Source organism: Cotesia glomerata, linkage group LG2, assembly GCF_020080835.1.
Source record: "Cotesia glomerata isolate CgM1 linkage group LG2, MPM_Cglom_v2.3, whole genome shotgun sequence".
In the NCBI taxonomy this organism is placed as follows: Eukaryota; Metazoa; Arthropoda; class Insecta; order Hymenoptera; family Braconidae; genus Cotesia; species Cotesia glomerata.
The window spans coordinates 11585229-11600105 of record NC_058159.1 but is presented as its reverse complement, the minus strand read 5'-3'; the positions used below and the strand labels follow the sequence as shown (position 1 = coordinate 11600105).

Sequence of the window (14877 nt, the reverse complement as noted above, 5' to 3'; positions counted from 1 at the left end):
CGGAATAAATGGGATAAATCTTTTCTGTGGATTAATGGATTTAGCATGCAAATTTTACGACCAAACTTTTGCGGGATGTTTTACGAATTTACAGATTGCAGCCGAAACCATTTGTAAGCTCAGTATGCAGCAAGCTATAAATGAAGAAAAAGAGCTTACATTAAAGGAAGAAAATTCGGAGACAAATTTGACTGTTAGCGGCGACGGTACCTGGAAAAAACGTGGCCATACTTCCCGTTTTGGAGTAGTTACGCTGGCAGGAAAATACAGCAAGAAAATTCTTGATTCATGCGTAAAATCTACATATTGTCAGAGTTGTGTTTTTTGGAAGAAAAAAAGATAGCGAACCTGAAGCTTATGAGGAATGGCTATCATTACACGAAGAAGAATGTGATGTCAATCATAAAGGATCTGCCTCAAAAATGGAAGTGGATAGTGTAAAAGACATGTTTGGTCGTTCCATTAGTAAATATGGTGTAAAATATACCCGCTATATTGGTGATGGTGATAGTGCTACCCACAAAGGACTTATAGATTTGAATCCTTATGATATTCCTGTTGCTAAATTGGAATGCTATCTACATGTGAAAAAAAGAATGGGAACACGTTGCCGAAATGTAAAGAAAACTAATAAGAATTTAGGAGGAAAAAGTAAAACATCACAAAAGTTAACTGTAAATTTAATAAATAAACTCCAAAAATATTATGGTCTGGCAATTATGAGGAATCAAGATAATGTAGATGAAATGTATAAAAGCAATCTGGGCAACATTTTATCATTTCTGTTCAACTGACAAAAACCCAAATCATAAAAATTGTCCAGAAGGCGCTGAAAGTTGGTGCGCTTATCGCCGCGCGGAAGCTGAAGGAATCACTAGTACATTTAAACACGATTACCTCCCACTGGATCCAGAAGTACAAAAAGCTATAAAACCTATTTATGAAGACTTATCTCGACATGAATTGCTTGATAGATGTAAAGGTAACAATACTTAAAACAACAATGAAAGCTACAACGGTTTACTTTGGCACTTTTCACCCAAGCATCTTCATAATGGCTTCAAAACTATTGAATTGTCAAATAATTTCGCAACTGCAATATTTAATGACGGTTATTCGTCAATTTTGAAGATGTTCAATCTAATGGGAGTGATAGTTGGACCTGCAGCAAGAGATTTTGCGGCTCTTAAGGACAACACGAGAATACGAATCGCTGATCATCGCCAAAGGGCTTCTTCCAAAGAAGGTCGATCCTCTCGAAGAAAAGCTTCTTCAGCTGAACAAGCCCTTTTCGAAGAAGAGGAAGGTGAATTATATGGCCCTGGAATAGCAGATTAGCTGTAAGTATGATTTTAAACCACTTATAACAGTGAAAACGATCATTTTATCTTTAAACGCGTTTTTCTCGAAACAGCATTTTCCGAATTTGCTGCAGTGATTACTCAAAAACAAATGATCCGATCACTATCGAATTTTTTTTACATGTTCTATATATAGTTCTCCGTACAATGACCTATCGATTTTTTGATCTGATCAAAAATCGAATTTTGGCAGGCCAAAAACGACCAAAATTTTGGGTAAAATTCGTCTATTTTTTTTAAAACGCCGCCATATTGTCAATTTTTGATTTTTTTTTTTATCGTAGGTCATTGTACAGACAATTTTATCTAGTTTAACGAGAATTTTTTTTTTTTTAGATTTCATCCACGGAGAAGGCCGGAATCACTGCAGCAGTGAAGGACCTTTTTTTTTTCGCGCCATTGGAGATCGACGATAACTTAAAAAATATTTAATTTTTTTCTTCAAAAATTTCACTATAAATTCTTAAAACATGTATAAATATATTCTTAAAATTTTGAAATAATTGATAAAGTATTTTCTTTAATAAAAATTCCCAAAAATCACCTTTTTTTTAGGCCGTTACACTAGTTGTGCCCCTTAAGTTGTACAATTTTGTAAATTTACGTGGAGTTCCTTTGCTAATTGTAACATTTTTTTAATATTAAAAATTTGGTTAATGCTTTTAATTACATTAGTAAGCTCTAAAAACTCAGATATTTCATTACTTACGTGATAATTATTATTAATATTAGTGTTCAGTCTTTCTTGATTTAATCTAGTGTTTAATTTATTTTGCTGTATACTGCTGTTGAACCCAGCATTGGTGTAGGATTCTGCAGGCCTGACTCAGAGTGGTGGGGAGTGCTGCTGATCTGTTAGGTTTGGAGTGACGTATTCTCTTATATTTGGCTGTTTTGACGGTTGTCTCACGTTAGTTAATTTATTCGCTATTAGTTGTAGCCTTTTGCGATATGTCGCAAATGGTAGCATCTGCCGGGTGGTCACCACCGTAATTAACATATTTAGCTGGTGTTGTTCTGGGTTTTTGGCAGTCTTTAGTTAAATGTGCCTCACCACACTTGAGGCATGCTGGTTCTGCGAAGCAGTTGACAATTGCGTGTCCCCACTTTTGACACCGATGACATTGTGAGGCTCTTCTTTTCGTTTCGTAATTTTCCCAGGTGACTTTGGTACTACACAGTAGCTGTACTTTTTGTTTGACATGTTTAAGTTGAGTGTCAGCCGTAACTGCCATCATAAATATGAGATTTTTTGTGCCTTTCATTAGACTAACCTGTGTATTGTCAAAACCAATTTCCTGTAGTTCACATTGAATTTGTCCTGGTTTGGTTACTTCGTGCAATTCTTTGATAACAAAGGTTTTCTTCTTTTCATTTTTTAGTCAATAAGTGTGAAACTTGACATTCATAGCTTTCAAATGCTCAACTAACTTGGTATAATTAACCATTGATGCTGTGAAGATCTCAGAGTGAAATTGATGATATTTTATGTAGAATTTCTCTTTCACTAAATATTTTATAAGTTCTGTTATTTTTGAATGATCATCCACAGATTCAGTAGAATCTGGCGCAAAGTTCCGTTCAAATCCGTTGTAAACGGAGCGCCAGACTACCGACTATATTTACTGTAAGCAGAACGGTATTTGGAGGTTACAAAATTTTATTTAATTCTACGGTACTTTTTTCCCCTAATTTGTTTATTATAACAGTAATTCATAATTTATTTTACTGTATTAATTAATTATATCCACTTATATTATTTTATTTACTTGAAATTATTAAATTTTATCAGCACATACTATAGCGCGCTCACAAATTTCGATCTTGACTTTTTTTCGATGTAAAAAGTGACATGCCACAGATTGAATAATCCGAGAATACATGGTATTCCTCTACTAGATGGGAAACTACAGTTGAAAAAGATAATTTACGGCTTTTATCTGCATCCGCCAGGGTATGGAGGGTAGAGGTAAGGAGAATTATCTGTGTATATGAAAAAGTGTCCGTCAAAATGTATTAAATTAGGATGGCGCCACATTTGCATCAAGGTAACTCTTAAAAGAAGCGCCAAATATTGTTAGAGTAGGCTTGAAAAATAAACAAGGAAAGAGAAACTTCCGCTAAGTTATGGCGCGCTTTTAAGAATCTGCATAAAGTGGGAAACAATATATGATTATTTTTTACGTATCATTTAACGATTTAACGCTTATTTGTGAATATAAAAAAATAAATTAATATATCAATAAGAAGAAATAACTATGTTGTAGAAAATAAATAAGTACATGAAAATAATAAAATAAACAAACGAATGTGTTTAAAATTAGAGTACAAAAGTTCATCAGGAGCAAAACGAAAATATAAAAATTTTCCCCTGTAAGCAATCAATTTCTGCATCTAAAAAATTTTTAGAATAAAACATAGATACCTTTAATCAATGAACGTATTAAAACAATATTATTCGCTAAAAAAAAATTATTTATTTCTATAAAATAGTATATTTGAATATTACTACAAAAGCAGTCATGTAACATGGACTGAACTCGTAATGAACAATATAAATTAACAGCAATAAAAGACATAATATCATACAAACATTATCAATAATAAATTAAATATTAAAAATTTTTAAAAATATCGCAAGTATTAATTTTTATGATAATAATTTGGCATTTTTTCGATTCATTTTAGTTTTAATTTTTAGAAATTGTTAGATTCAGCTATTTAATTTATGTAAGTAAAGAAAGAGAATTTTATTATCATTTTATTAATAAAAAATTAAAAAATTTTATGTAGATCTGTATTATGTTATAATTTGAATGACAGAAGTTATTTAATTTAATATACAATTCTTATTTTTCCGAAATCAAAGAAATTATTTAATATTATGTACAAATATATGTACAAATTTATATGTACAAACCACCCTTGATGAAACAAAAATATCGGGAGGTATATAAAATTATTTGATCTTGAGTCTAATTAAAAACTGTCCAAAAATTGTTAAATCATTTTAAATTGCAGTAGAAAAATATAATATTTTACGACAAACATGAGTATATTGTCAATAACTACTCAATATTTTTGACTTATGTTCATATTACGAAACTTTCCATTCGCATCCATTCGCATAAATACAAATCCATTGGGCTCGGGTATATACAACCAAAACGGTGGCAATTTTGGAGCTTCGATTTCTTGTAGATTCTTCGAATCCTTACAGGCGTGTTGACTGAAAGGTGGTTCTATCAAGTCTTGCTCCGTTTGAACACCATCATCTATTAAATTATTAGGAACATCATCTACTAATATTGTCTGGGGCTCGATGTTATTTTCTTGCACTAGAAATAGCTCTTCGTCTTCATAGTTATTCGAATGTAAGCTTAGCATTTTGAGTTCATCTACAGTACTTGTTAGAAACTCATGTTCAAATACCGGAATAAACTGATGCTGCATCGTTGGTAAAGCTTCTTCTTTCAGTATTTTTTTTCCTAAAGGCATAATTATGAGCTCTCCTTTAATGTACAGTTTCTCGTACATTTTTATTTGTTCCTCTTTAAAATGGAGATGACAGATGTAATCAGTAGCTTTTAATTCAATACTCAGCGAAATTTTCCAATTTTGTAATCTTGCCGGTGTCTGCGAAAGTAGATAAATAAAAAATGAATATGCTTTCGTTTACCAAAAAAATTATAGAATTGAGCAAAGGTTTATAATGTAAGTTTTTCACGACACTAAAATTAGCAGACATTTGAAAATTTTTGATTATTTTGAATTAATAACAATTATAAGTAAAAAAACTATTTTTAAAAAATTGCACTTAAATTTTTTTTTTTCAATTATTTTGAAATCATTTTTTTCGAAAAAAAAAATCATAAAAATTTTCCAATGTCGGCTAATTTAATTTTCATACATTTTTTATAAAAAATTGATTTACATACTGTTGGTTGGAAATACGAAAGAGGCTGAGGTGAACTATTTTTTTTGTTTTGGGATTTACGTCCACTTGGACAACTTTTCACAACACAAATTTTACCCATAACTGTTCTGTTGTTCACTCACTTTTTCATAAAATTAAATGTTTATATATCAATAACCGTACTATTTACAGTTTACGATATAAAATCACTCTAAACGCACGTTTGGTTATAATAATTCTGTAAGGTTATATTTACCACAATATTTTGTACAACTTAAGTTGTTGAAATTCTCAATAATTAACTACTTTAGTCGATAATGACATTAAATTTTTTAACTCGGCATACTTCAATTCATCTACAATTGCTACATTCATACCATACCCTGTTCATCCACCAGCGCGATTGTGGAGGATTTTTGAACTGTTATTTAGCGCATACAACTGGACACTTTTTAAACTTTTCTCCCATATGAGATGACTCTCCTTACCTCTACCCTCCATACGCCAGGGTGCGCTGGGATTATTTTTACATAAACTGTAGATCCAAGCGGATAGTTTACTATGAAAAAAAAATGCAGCTAACGCGCGATTTAAGTTGGTGCCGTAAAATAGAAAAGTAAATCCAATCTTGAAGAGACTAACACACATGTTAATGAACTAAGATGATTCGCCTAGAATTAGCCCATTATATGTGTACACTAAACTTTCAGCGGGAATGTATTAAATTTGAATTATCTACTCTATTACTTTAGTTACAAAAAATGTAGAAAATTTATCATCTTTTTATACAAATGAAAGCTTTTAGTTGATAATTAGATTTTCAATATAAACCAAAAAGTATACGCAGCTTAGTCATACAGTGAAAGCTGTTAAAAGTTACCGTAGTTCTGTCTCAATTTCGCATTGAACGCTTAGAAGAGCGAGAAAGACAAGCTGGGTAACTTTTAACAGCTTTTACTGTATTAAGTTTTTAATGCTACTAGCTACTACAGTAAAAGCTGTTAAAAGTTACCCAGGTTGTCTTTCTCGCTCTTGTTAGCGTTAAACGAGAAATTAAGACAGAACTACCGTAACTTTTAACAGCTTTCACTGTATGAGAATAACAAAACTTCAATTGTCTATTAAAAGTTTAAGCTCCAAATTTAACAAACAAACAACCTTTTATATGATAATAGATTTGCCTGCAATAGTTAATTCATGTATAACTTTTTAATTTTGCGCGGGAGAAGTACAAACTTTAAATTAAAAATTTACAAATTTTTTATGCATAGAAAATTTCTAGTAGAAACTATTAAACAACTTTCCATGTGTATGTTTTTGAACATTTTTTTTTTAATTAAATTTTATTTATCAACCAAACTAGATACACAATAGACTGAACATTGTTAGAGTTTTACTTTCTTCGGATAAACCAGCTCTTCAGGGTTTGAGAATTTTCATTGAAGAGCGTGTACATTCTATCATCTCTTGGTCGTTGCCTATAGGTGACACTGTTATTCAATTGAGCGGATTTCAAATAATCATAATCTTTTGATGATACGTAACATAACTATGCGTTTGATACATTTTTTGTGTCATTTACTAAAAACATATCATCATAACAATGAATAATATTGGTAATCATAACAACGATAACAATAATAGTAATTATAATACTAAAAGTAATAATATCGGTAATAATAAATTGATATTAAAAATAATAGCAATAATAATATTTATCATTATCATTATTATTACTAAAATGATTGTTATTTTTATTAAATTTGTAACGGAGTGTTACGGTCTCTATATTATCAATACAAGGTTCCTGGCCCGCGCCAGTTAGTTTATCAACGGATCCCAGGGCGCTGTGCTCCGAAATACTCGCGCCTCTAGCTATAAGTAATAAGTAAGTCCCCGAGGGGGAAGCGCCCGCGCTGAGAGAGAGAAAGTGGGGAAGGCAGAGTGAAGAAAGAACTACAACGACAAAATCCCGAAGATTCATTGTGACCGAACAGTCTCACTGGACACCACGTAAATTTATCAAACAGCATAGCACAGGTAATTATTTCTATTTTGCTCGTTTTAAAGTGGAACGAAGCGATAAAAGTCAATTAATTTATTGCTTGCTAGGCCCAATGTCAGCTTGCGTAAATTAATTCTAAATTGTGATAATTTCTAATGCCGATTTGCGGTTACAGGCTTTATAAAATATCCGGAGGACGAGTGACGGTGACCAAAGTTTCGCTGCCAAGCAGAGTAACCTACCGAGGAGAAATTTGCACCACCACAGACAAAAAGGAGCTGCAACTCTTCGAGGGAGTGCACAGGGTATTATTAAGGAAACTCCAGGTACAAATATCATGTCTGATTTTATTCCTCGGGTCTGCGGCGTCAGCCAGGCAACATGTCGGCTGAAGGTCACCGCCATTTCGCGTTCGGTCACAATCGCTAGTTGTAAGAATTAAAATTAAATTTACTATAAATTAGAAAAATTATAAAACAATTAATTAATAATACTAGGACTTATTTCGGGTTATTAATTAATTTGTGCAGGAAAAATAATTCGGTTACGTCAGGTTATCTATTTTACACATAGGCCTGTCTGGGTTAATAATACCAGGAATTTAATTCGGGTTAAATGCTTAGAGGACACTCAAGGTCGAAACAAAAGTCTTAGTTCGGTTAAAATAAAATAAACTCAGCAAAATAAAATTTTAAGTTCCAAAAGACATAGAACAAAATTTAATAGAATAATCTTTTGTCATAATTTCACGTTTGCGATGAAAATAAAATTTAGGAAAAATTACCGCTGATGAATGGATTAAATAAAATGACTTAGAATTTAATAAAATGATTTGGAATAAATAAAAATAATTTAGGAAAATTTTAAGTTTACTCAATTATCGGAATTTATCTAATTTTTACTAAAATAAAGATTAAAATTTATTTAGTAATTCTCGGACATAATAAATGGATTTAATCCTTGATAATTTGGAATTGTAATTTGGATAATTATTGTTGTAGTAATTGAAGATACGGCAGTAATTTAGGAAATAAGAATTTATAACTTGTAATTAGGAAAATGATAAATAGCAAATCTCGAAATATTAATTATGAAAATAATATTTTGGAAAATTATTTATAAATTGGAATCAAGCATTATTATTATTGGAATTTAAGGAATATAGTGTGGTTGTGTGTGAGTAAAGAGACTATCTTGGTTTCATGGTATACTCCTCTGGCTTCAGGGTAGTTCTCTTAGAGTAGCGTGAAGTTTGGAGGACAACGTGCACTGTGTGGTCAGCGTGTGTAGTCACGTCAGGGTCCAGCTCAGTGGCGTGAGAGTCCGTGAGACCACGTGAACTAAGCTAGAGTAGCGTTAGGGTCCAGGGGACGGCGCGAAGTAGATAGAGTAACGTGAGAGTCCAGTAGGCATCGGGTAATACAGCCACGTGAGGGTCTAGCTGGACAGCGTGAAATATACTATATGAGAGTGGGGCGTGAGTGTGAATTTTAATCTATGAAATTTAATATATTGTTATTTTTGCCATTATTTCAATTGTAAAAGGGATTGGATAAATAAATAATTTTGTTAAACGAATTTCTGTGTTTAAATTTTGGTTCCTTTCAGCAATCTCTCACGACCCTGACCTTTCACTCCATGTTCTGGTCCAGTTTCTGGATACTGAGTCCAAAAATCCAGTGGCGCCCTTAAGAGATAATATGGGCGACCAAGGGAAACATAACATTCCGTTTCAAATTAATATTTAAATTTTTATTAACAAATATTAAAAATTTCTTTGTAAATATACGAAATGTATAATTTTCATCGATAATTTAGTTTATCGATTTAAACCGGAGGCGTTTACGCGGATTAGTAACTTTAAATTTTTTAATTCTACTAGCTACTATGAGAAAACTTTAATTTTTTTATTAGAATTTGAGCTTTAAAATCAAAGAACGAACGACCTTTCCTATGATTATAGCTTTGCCTGAAAAACTTAATTTATTTATGAATTTTTAATATTGCGCGGGAAGAGTTTAAATTTTAAATTAAAAATGTACAAATATTTTATGAATACAAAAAATTTTATAAAATAAATTATCATACAACCTTCCATGTGTATGTTTGAATTAAATCCACAGATTCGGTAGAATCTGGCGCCAAGTTCTGTTCAAATCCGTTGTAAACGGAGCGCCAGACTACCGACTACGTTTACTGTAAGCAGAACGGTTTTTTTATAGTTGCGAAATTTTATTTAATTCTACGGTACTTTTTTTACCCAATTTGTTTATCATAAAAGAAATTCATAATTTATTTCACCGTATTAATTAATTATATTCACTTATAACAATTTATTTACTTGAAATTATTAAATTTTATCAGCACATACTATAGCTCGCTCACAAGGGAAACAAGACACCCGTTTCACAATCAAGTTCGCAAATTCCTTCTCGAATAATCTTTTCATTATTTCAACTCCTACGTAACTAAGTGAGGACTAAAAATCTTTACGATTTGAACTATAGCCCTTTTCATCTTGGTAGGCTATGACTCAAGCATAATTTATGCTAAAATTTTGTCTTCTACTTTTTTTCTATTTCATTCTTTCCTCCGATTAAATCATCCATATTCCGAATCCGTATTAGTGCACCTTAGGTGGGAAAAATACCAAAAGAGGGGAAATTAGAAGCTTCACAAATTTCTTCTTCCAAAATTCGCGTCAGTACCTAAAAACCCTACCTCTAGTTACCAGTCCTTGGTTCTCTTCGGTTTCGTTGTGCATTAAATTTATGTAGTGATTAAATACCTAGTACTTCCAGTCAGTAATAAAATAACAATATTTTTATACAACTTTCAACACACAGTAAATTGAATAAGAATCCGATTCTAAAAACGTAGTGGGAAGTTAATAGTTATTTATTGTAGTTATATACCTGTTCTTATTTGGTGCCACTTCAGCACGAGCCTGCGGACATCACACCTCTTAACTTCGAAGCAGGTATAACTTCATAGTTATTTTTATGTCTTCCTTATAAATAGATTTAGCTACTGTATTTTCTGCGTGTTGTGTGAGCCATAAAATAACTGCGTCAAATGCTGCCAACCGAATGAAAATCAGTTGATTCATTCAAAAGTTATTGCGGTTTGAAAATTCAAAAAATATTGTTCTATGAAACTTCTATCAAACTTTTGAGCTCGAAGAGCTCAAAAGCATAGAAAAGCTATCTCTTTGAGCTTGGAGAGCTCAAAATAACACATAATTTGTATTTTTGAGTTCGAAGAGCTCAAAAACATCATTAGTGCAATTTTATTCCGGCCTGATATGACCTGATATGTACATATTTAATTTTTTATGTTTCCTGATATGACCTGATGTAACCTTATAAAATTATCTATATATATATATATAGGAGCTATTCTATAGATAGATTGACTCATCGCGATATCTCTGGAACTATAAGACCTAGAGACTTGAAATTTGGTAGGAATATTACCTTTACCATGTAGAGGTCAGCTAATAACGGATTTTAAAAAATTCCTCTCCCAAAGGGGTTTGCGGGGGTGTTAACAATGAAAAATTCCCGTTTTTAAACTATATCCCAGATAGCAAAATAACGTATTAAGTTATTCCGAATGAGCTCAGATTTCTGATTTGGACGTCAGAGTCTACGTCTAAAAGACGTCTTTAAGACCTTCTGAAGAGGTCGAATGCGCCGCTTATTGTAGACTTTAAGAACTCATCAAAACGAGCTCTTAAAGAGCTCTTTTTTCTGAACTCGCACAAATGAATGATTTTTTATCTCTATACGCTATTATAATGATAACAATAATAAGAACACAACAAAAATAATATTAATAATAATAATAATAATAATAACAATAATAATAATAAAAGTAAATTATGAAAAATAATTCAGAGTTTCATGAAGCACCGATGCTGATTTCGAATGTTTATTATTTTAGTTAGACCTAATATTGTCGGTTTAAAGAGAGAAAGTGAAAATCGCAATTGCCGTAACTAAGATTCAAACCCGAGTCGCGCGCGTGCTAGATCGATACCTAACCCCCTACGCTGTTCAAACGATATGTCGTTACACATATCATTATTCTTATAAGCTAAGTTTATATAGTGATGAAATGTTGCGATCATTGTCTATATTATTTATTCTATTTGATACTGTGTATCGATAGAGAAAAAGTAACTTTTACGAATATTTATATACTAAAAAATATTCAAAAGTCTACCTGTAATATTTTTTTAAATAGTCTATATAAATTTTGTTTACTTTTCACAATATAAAATCTAATAGATAAATTAATGAATATTAGAAATTCAACAAAAATTAATAAGTATATAGTTATAAGATATCGTTAAATTCGAATAAAATGTTTAAAATTGATACTTGCAAAGTACTCCTTAAATGTAGAAAGTTCACATAATTTTTTCAGATTAGAATCCAATTTTATTATTTTATCTAAATTAGTTTGATTACGAACCAGATTTTAACATTATTGCCTATTACTTCATAATATAATTTAAAATTTTTGAAAAATTTAATTAACCTGGATTAAGAGAAATGAGTTAACCTATGCCAAGTGTATATCTATATATTAATCTATTCAAATTGTTTTAAATTATTTAATTTGAATTATTTTTAATCATTTTCAATTTAATTTCTCAATCAGGAAAGTAATAAATGAAAAATGAATAAGATTTTGACAGCTTTATATTAAAAAGAAATTTGTGTTTTTGTTTATAATGTCTATAAGCTCATTATACGCAACTCAAAAAGAAGTCCAAAAAAGGGACTCAGTTAGATGTCAGAAAATTGACTCCAAACTTATGAGTTCATTAAGAGCTCTTAGTTCTGACCTCGTAAAAAAGAGCTCCTTAAGACGTCACATTAGGACTTCTATAAGAAGTTTTTTAAAAGACTTTATACTGAAATCTTTCTGACTTGGATGCTGACTGGGTAGCTCCTATCGACTCCAAATTTGGTTGGAATCTTCTGTAAGAGATGTAGAAATAATCTATGAACGAACTTTACGATATTTCACCTCACAGAGGGTTGTGGGGGTGGGTATTAACAATGAAAATTTTTAATTTTCAAGCTATAGCTCCTGAAGACTCCAAACTTGGTAGGAATTTTCTATAAGTAATGTAAAAATAATTTATGAACGCATTTTACGATATCCCACCTCACAGGGGGTTGCGGGGCTGGGTATTTACAATGAAAATTTTCAATTTTCAAGCTATGACTCTTACAAATTCCAAATTTTGTAGGAAATTTCTGTCCGTGATGTAAAAATAATTTATGAACGAATTTTACGATATCCTACCTCAAAGAGGATTGCGGGGGCGTTAACAATAAAAAAACTCCCATTTTCAAACTGTAGCTCCCATAGACTCCAAATTAGGTAGGAATTTTTTGTAAGAGATGTAGAAATAGTATAGAAACAAATTTTACGATAGCTTACCTCACAGGGGTTTGCGGGGGTGGGTATTAACAATTAAAATTTTTAATTTCCAAGCTTAAAGCTCCTATAGACTTCAAATTTAGTAGGAATATTCTATATATGACATAAAAATAATCTAAGAACGGATTTTACAACGAATCACCTCCAATAAGGATCGCGGGAGGGGGTGTTGACAATAAAAAATGTTTCTAAAATATAGCCTCTAAAAACTCTAAATTTGGTAAAAGTCTTTTATTTCTCCTGTAGAGATCATATCAAAATAGATTTCAATAAAGTTTACTTCCGATAGGAATTGCGGGGGTGGGTGTTAATATCTAAAATTTTAATTTCCAAAATGTAACTTCGACAGACTTCAAATTTGGTGGGAATCTTCGTGTATGATATCAAGTTCAGCTAAGAATGAATTTTATCAAATTCCAACCCCAAAAGGATCTGCGAGGGCGTCAACAATGAAAATCTCTCTTTTCAAAACAATAGTTTCTATGGAATCGAAGTTTTGTTAGAATATTTTATTTATAATGTAAAAATCATCTCGAATAGAATCTTACGAAATTTCTCTCTCACATAGGAGTGCAAGAGTGATAGTTATCAAAAAATTCATATTCTTCAAATACAGTTCCTACAGATATAAAATTTGATAGAATCTCAAGAGAAACAGGTAATTCCAGGGATGGTTTCCAAGGCCAACGGATTATAGTACATTAAGATACGAGTGGCTTAAATGAGCGATTATGATACGGCGTGAAGTTAGCTAACACGCCGTGAATGATCGCTCATTTAAGCCACGAGTATCTTACACTATTTTGTAGCACCAGTGTCCTAAATTCGTCTTCAGTTTTATTCAAATTTAAATATAAAAATTAATTAAGGAAAGGCAAAAATAGTATATCATGCATAGCAGGACCGCAAGCATTCCAAATAAATAAAATTTAGAATGCTAAAATAAATAATTGCTTAAAAATAGTCTAATAGTATAATCTAATTGTAGTAATCGACAACGTCGCACGAGTTGCACATACTTTTTTTTATTACAAATGCGGCGATATATGAGGGCCCAAAATCAGGATCCAGGGGCAGAGCCCCGGCGGGGGGTTGGGGGGGGGGGCGGAGCCCCCCCAGTCCCAAAAAGCAAATGAAAAGTTAAAAAAAAAGAAACAAATATATATCAAATAATAAATCCAAAGTGATTAATATTAATTAACAAAAAATAAATTCACACATTGAAACAATCAATACATAAAATTAAATAACATTAAATTTAGCTGTCACTTTATAATTTTTTAATTTTCTTAAAAATGTTAATTTCCACTTTCTATTTATTATTAAAATCTTAACAAATATTTATCTTTCTTCTGATTGAACTTCAATGGTGAAATGGCAGTTTTGGAATACCATACATTGAGACTCTTCAAATTTTTTCACGCACAAACCTAAGTCTTGATCATAAAATACTGTAGAACAGATAAATGAATGAGGAGTTTCACAATCGTCGAATTGAGAAGTTTAATTTTTCTTTCTTGCAACAGTATTTTCTTGCAAAGTAGATTAAAATTTTTTTTGATGGCGTAATGTATCAACTTTAATTTCATCTGATGCTGATGAACAAGGTTGGTCAAAGTTTGATGAAACATTATCTTTGGGTTTGGACATTGAGACTGCTATTTTAATTAATTTTTCATTTAATACTGGTAAAACATTTGAAATTTTTGTAAAATTTTTTTTCGTCGAAACATCTGAATCGATTGATTTATTCAAAACGGTAATGTTTGTAATTACAGGAGATGGTTTAGTAGATGGAGGAGTGGATCCAACAGAATTTGTTTTTTTATTCAAAACAATTCCATCAGTGATCATTGAATGAGTACATTTTTTGTTGTTAACGGAATCGGCAATATAACCTTCAACTACTGTTGATGACTTCCAACCACCATATCTCTTCATCACTGTCATATCACCTCCAGCATCAGCTAATAATGTGGCAGATCTTCGACGGAAACTATGTCCTGTGTATTTCTTTGCATTTTCTAATTTTAAAAATTCAGCAATGGTTCTAAGAATTGAACCAAACTTGTTAATTCCTATGGGATGACAAGCACAGCGACCATTTTGGTAGTTCAAAAAAAATCTTTTTAAAG

The 14877-nt window shown here is 31.4% G+C and overlaps 2 protein-coding genes across 2 annotated transcripts in view; both read right to left on the bottom strand.

Annotated features, from left to right (window-relative positions):
* The window catches only part of LOC123258725 (Down syndrome cell adhesion molecule-like protein Dscam2), a gene marked incomplete in the record, with an annotated part of 496366 nt that overhangs the window by 469492 nt on the left and 11997 nt on the right, over positions 1-14877 (bottom strand).
* LOC123258733 lies at positions 4378-5676 on the bottom strand. The gene is made up of 2 exons (XM_044718920.1): positions 5300-5676; positions 4378-4997 (listed from the first exon to the last, which is right to left on the bottom strand). The coding sequence occupies exons 1-2, from the start codon at positions 5396-5398 to the stop codon at positions 4434-4436; spliced, it is 663 nt and encodes a 220-aa protein (XP_044574855.1). The 5' UTR covers positions 5399-5676; the 3' UTR covers positions 4378-4433.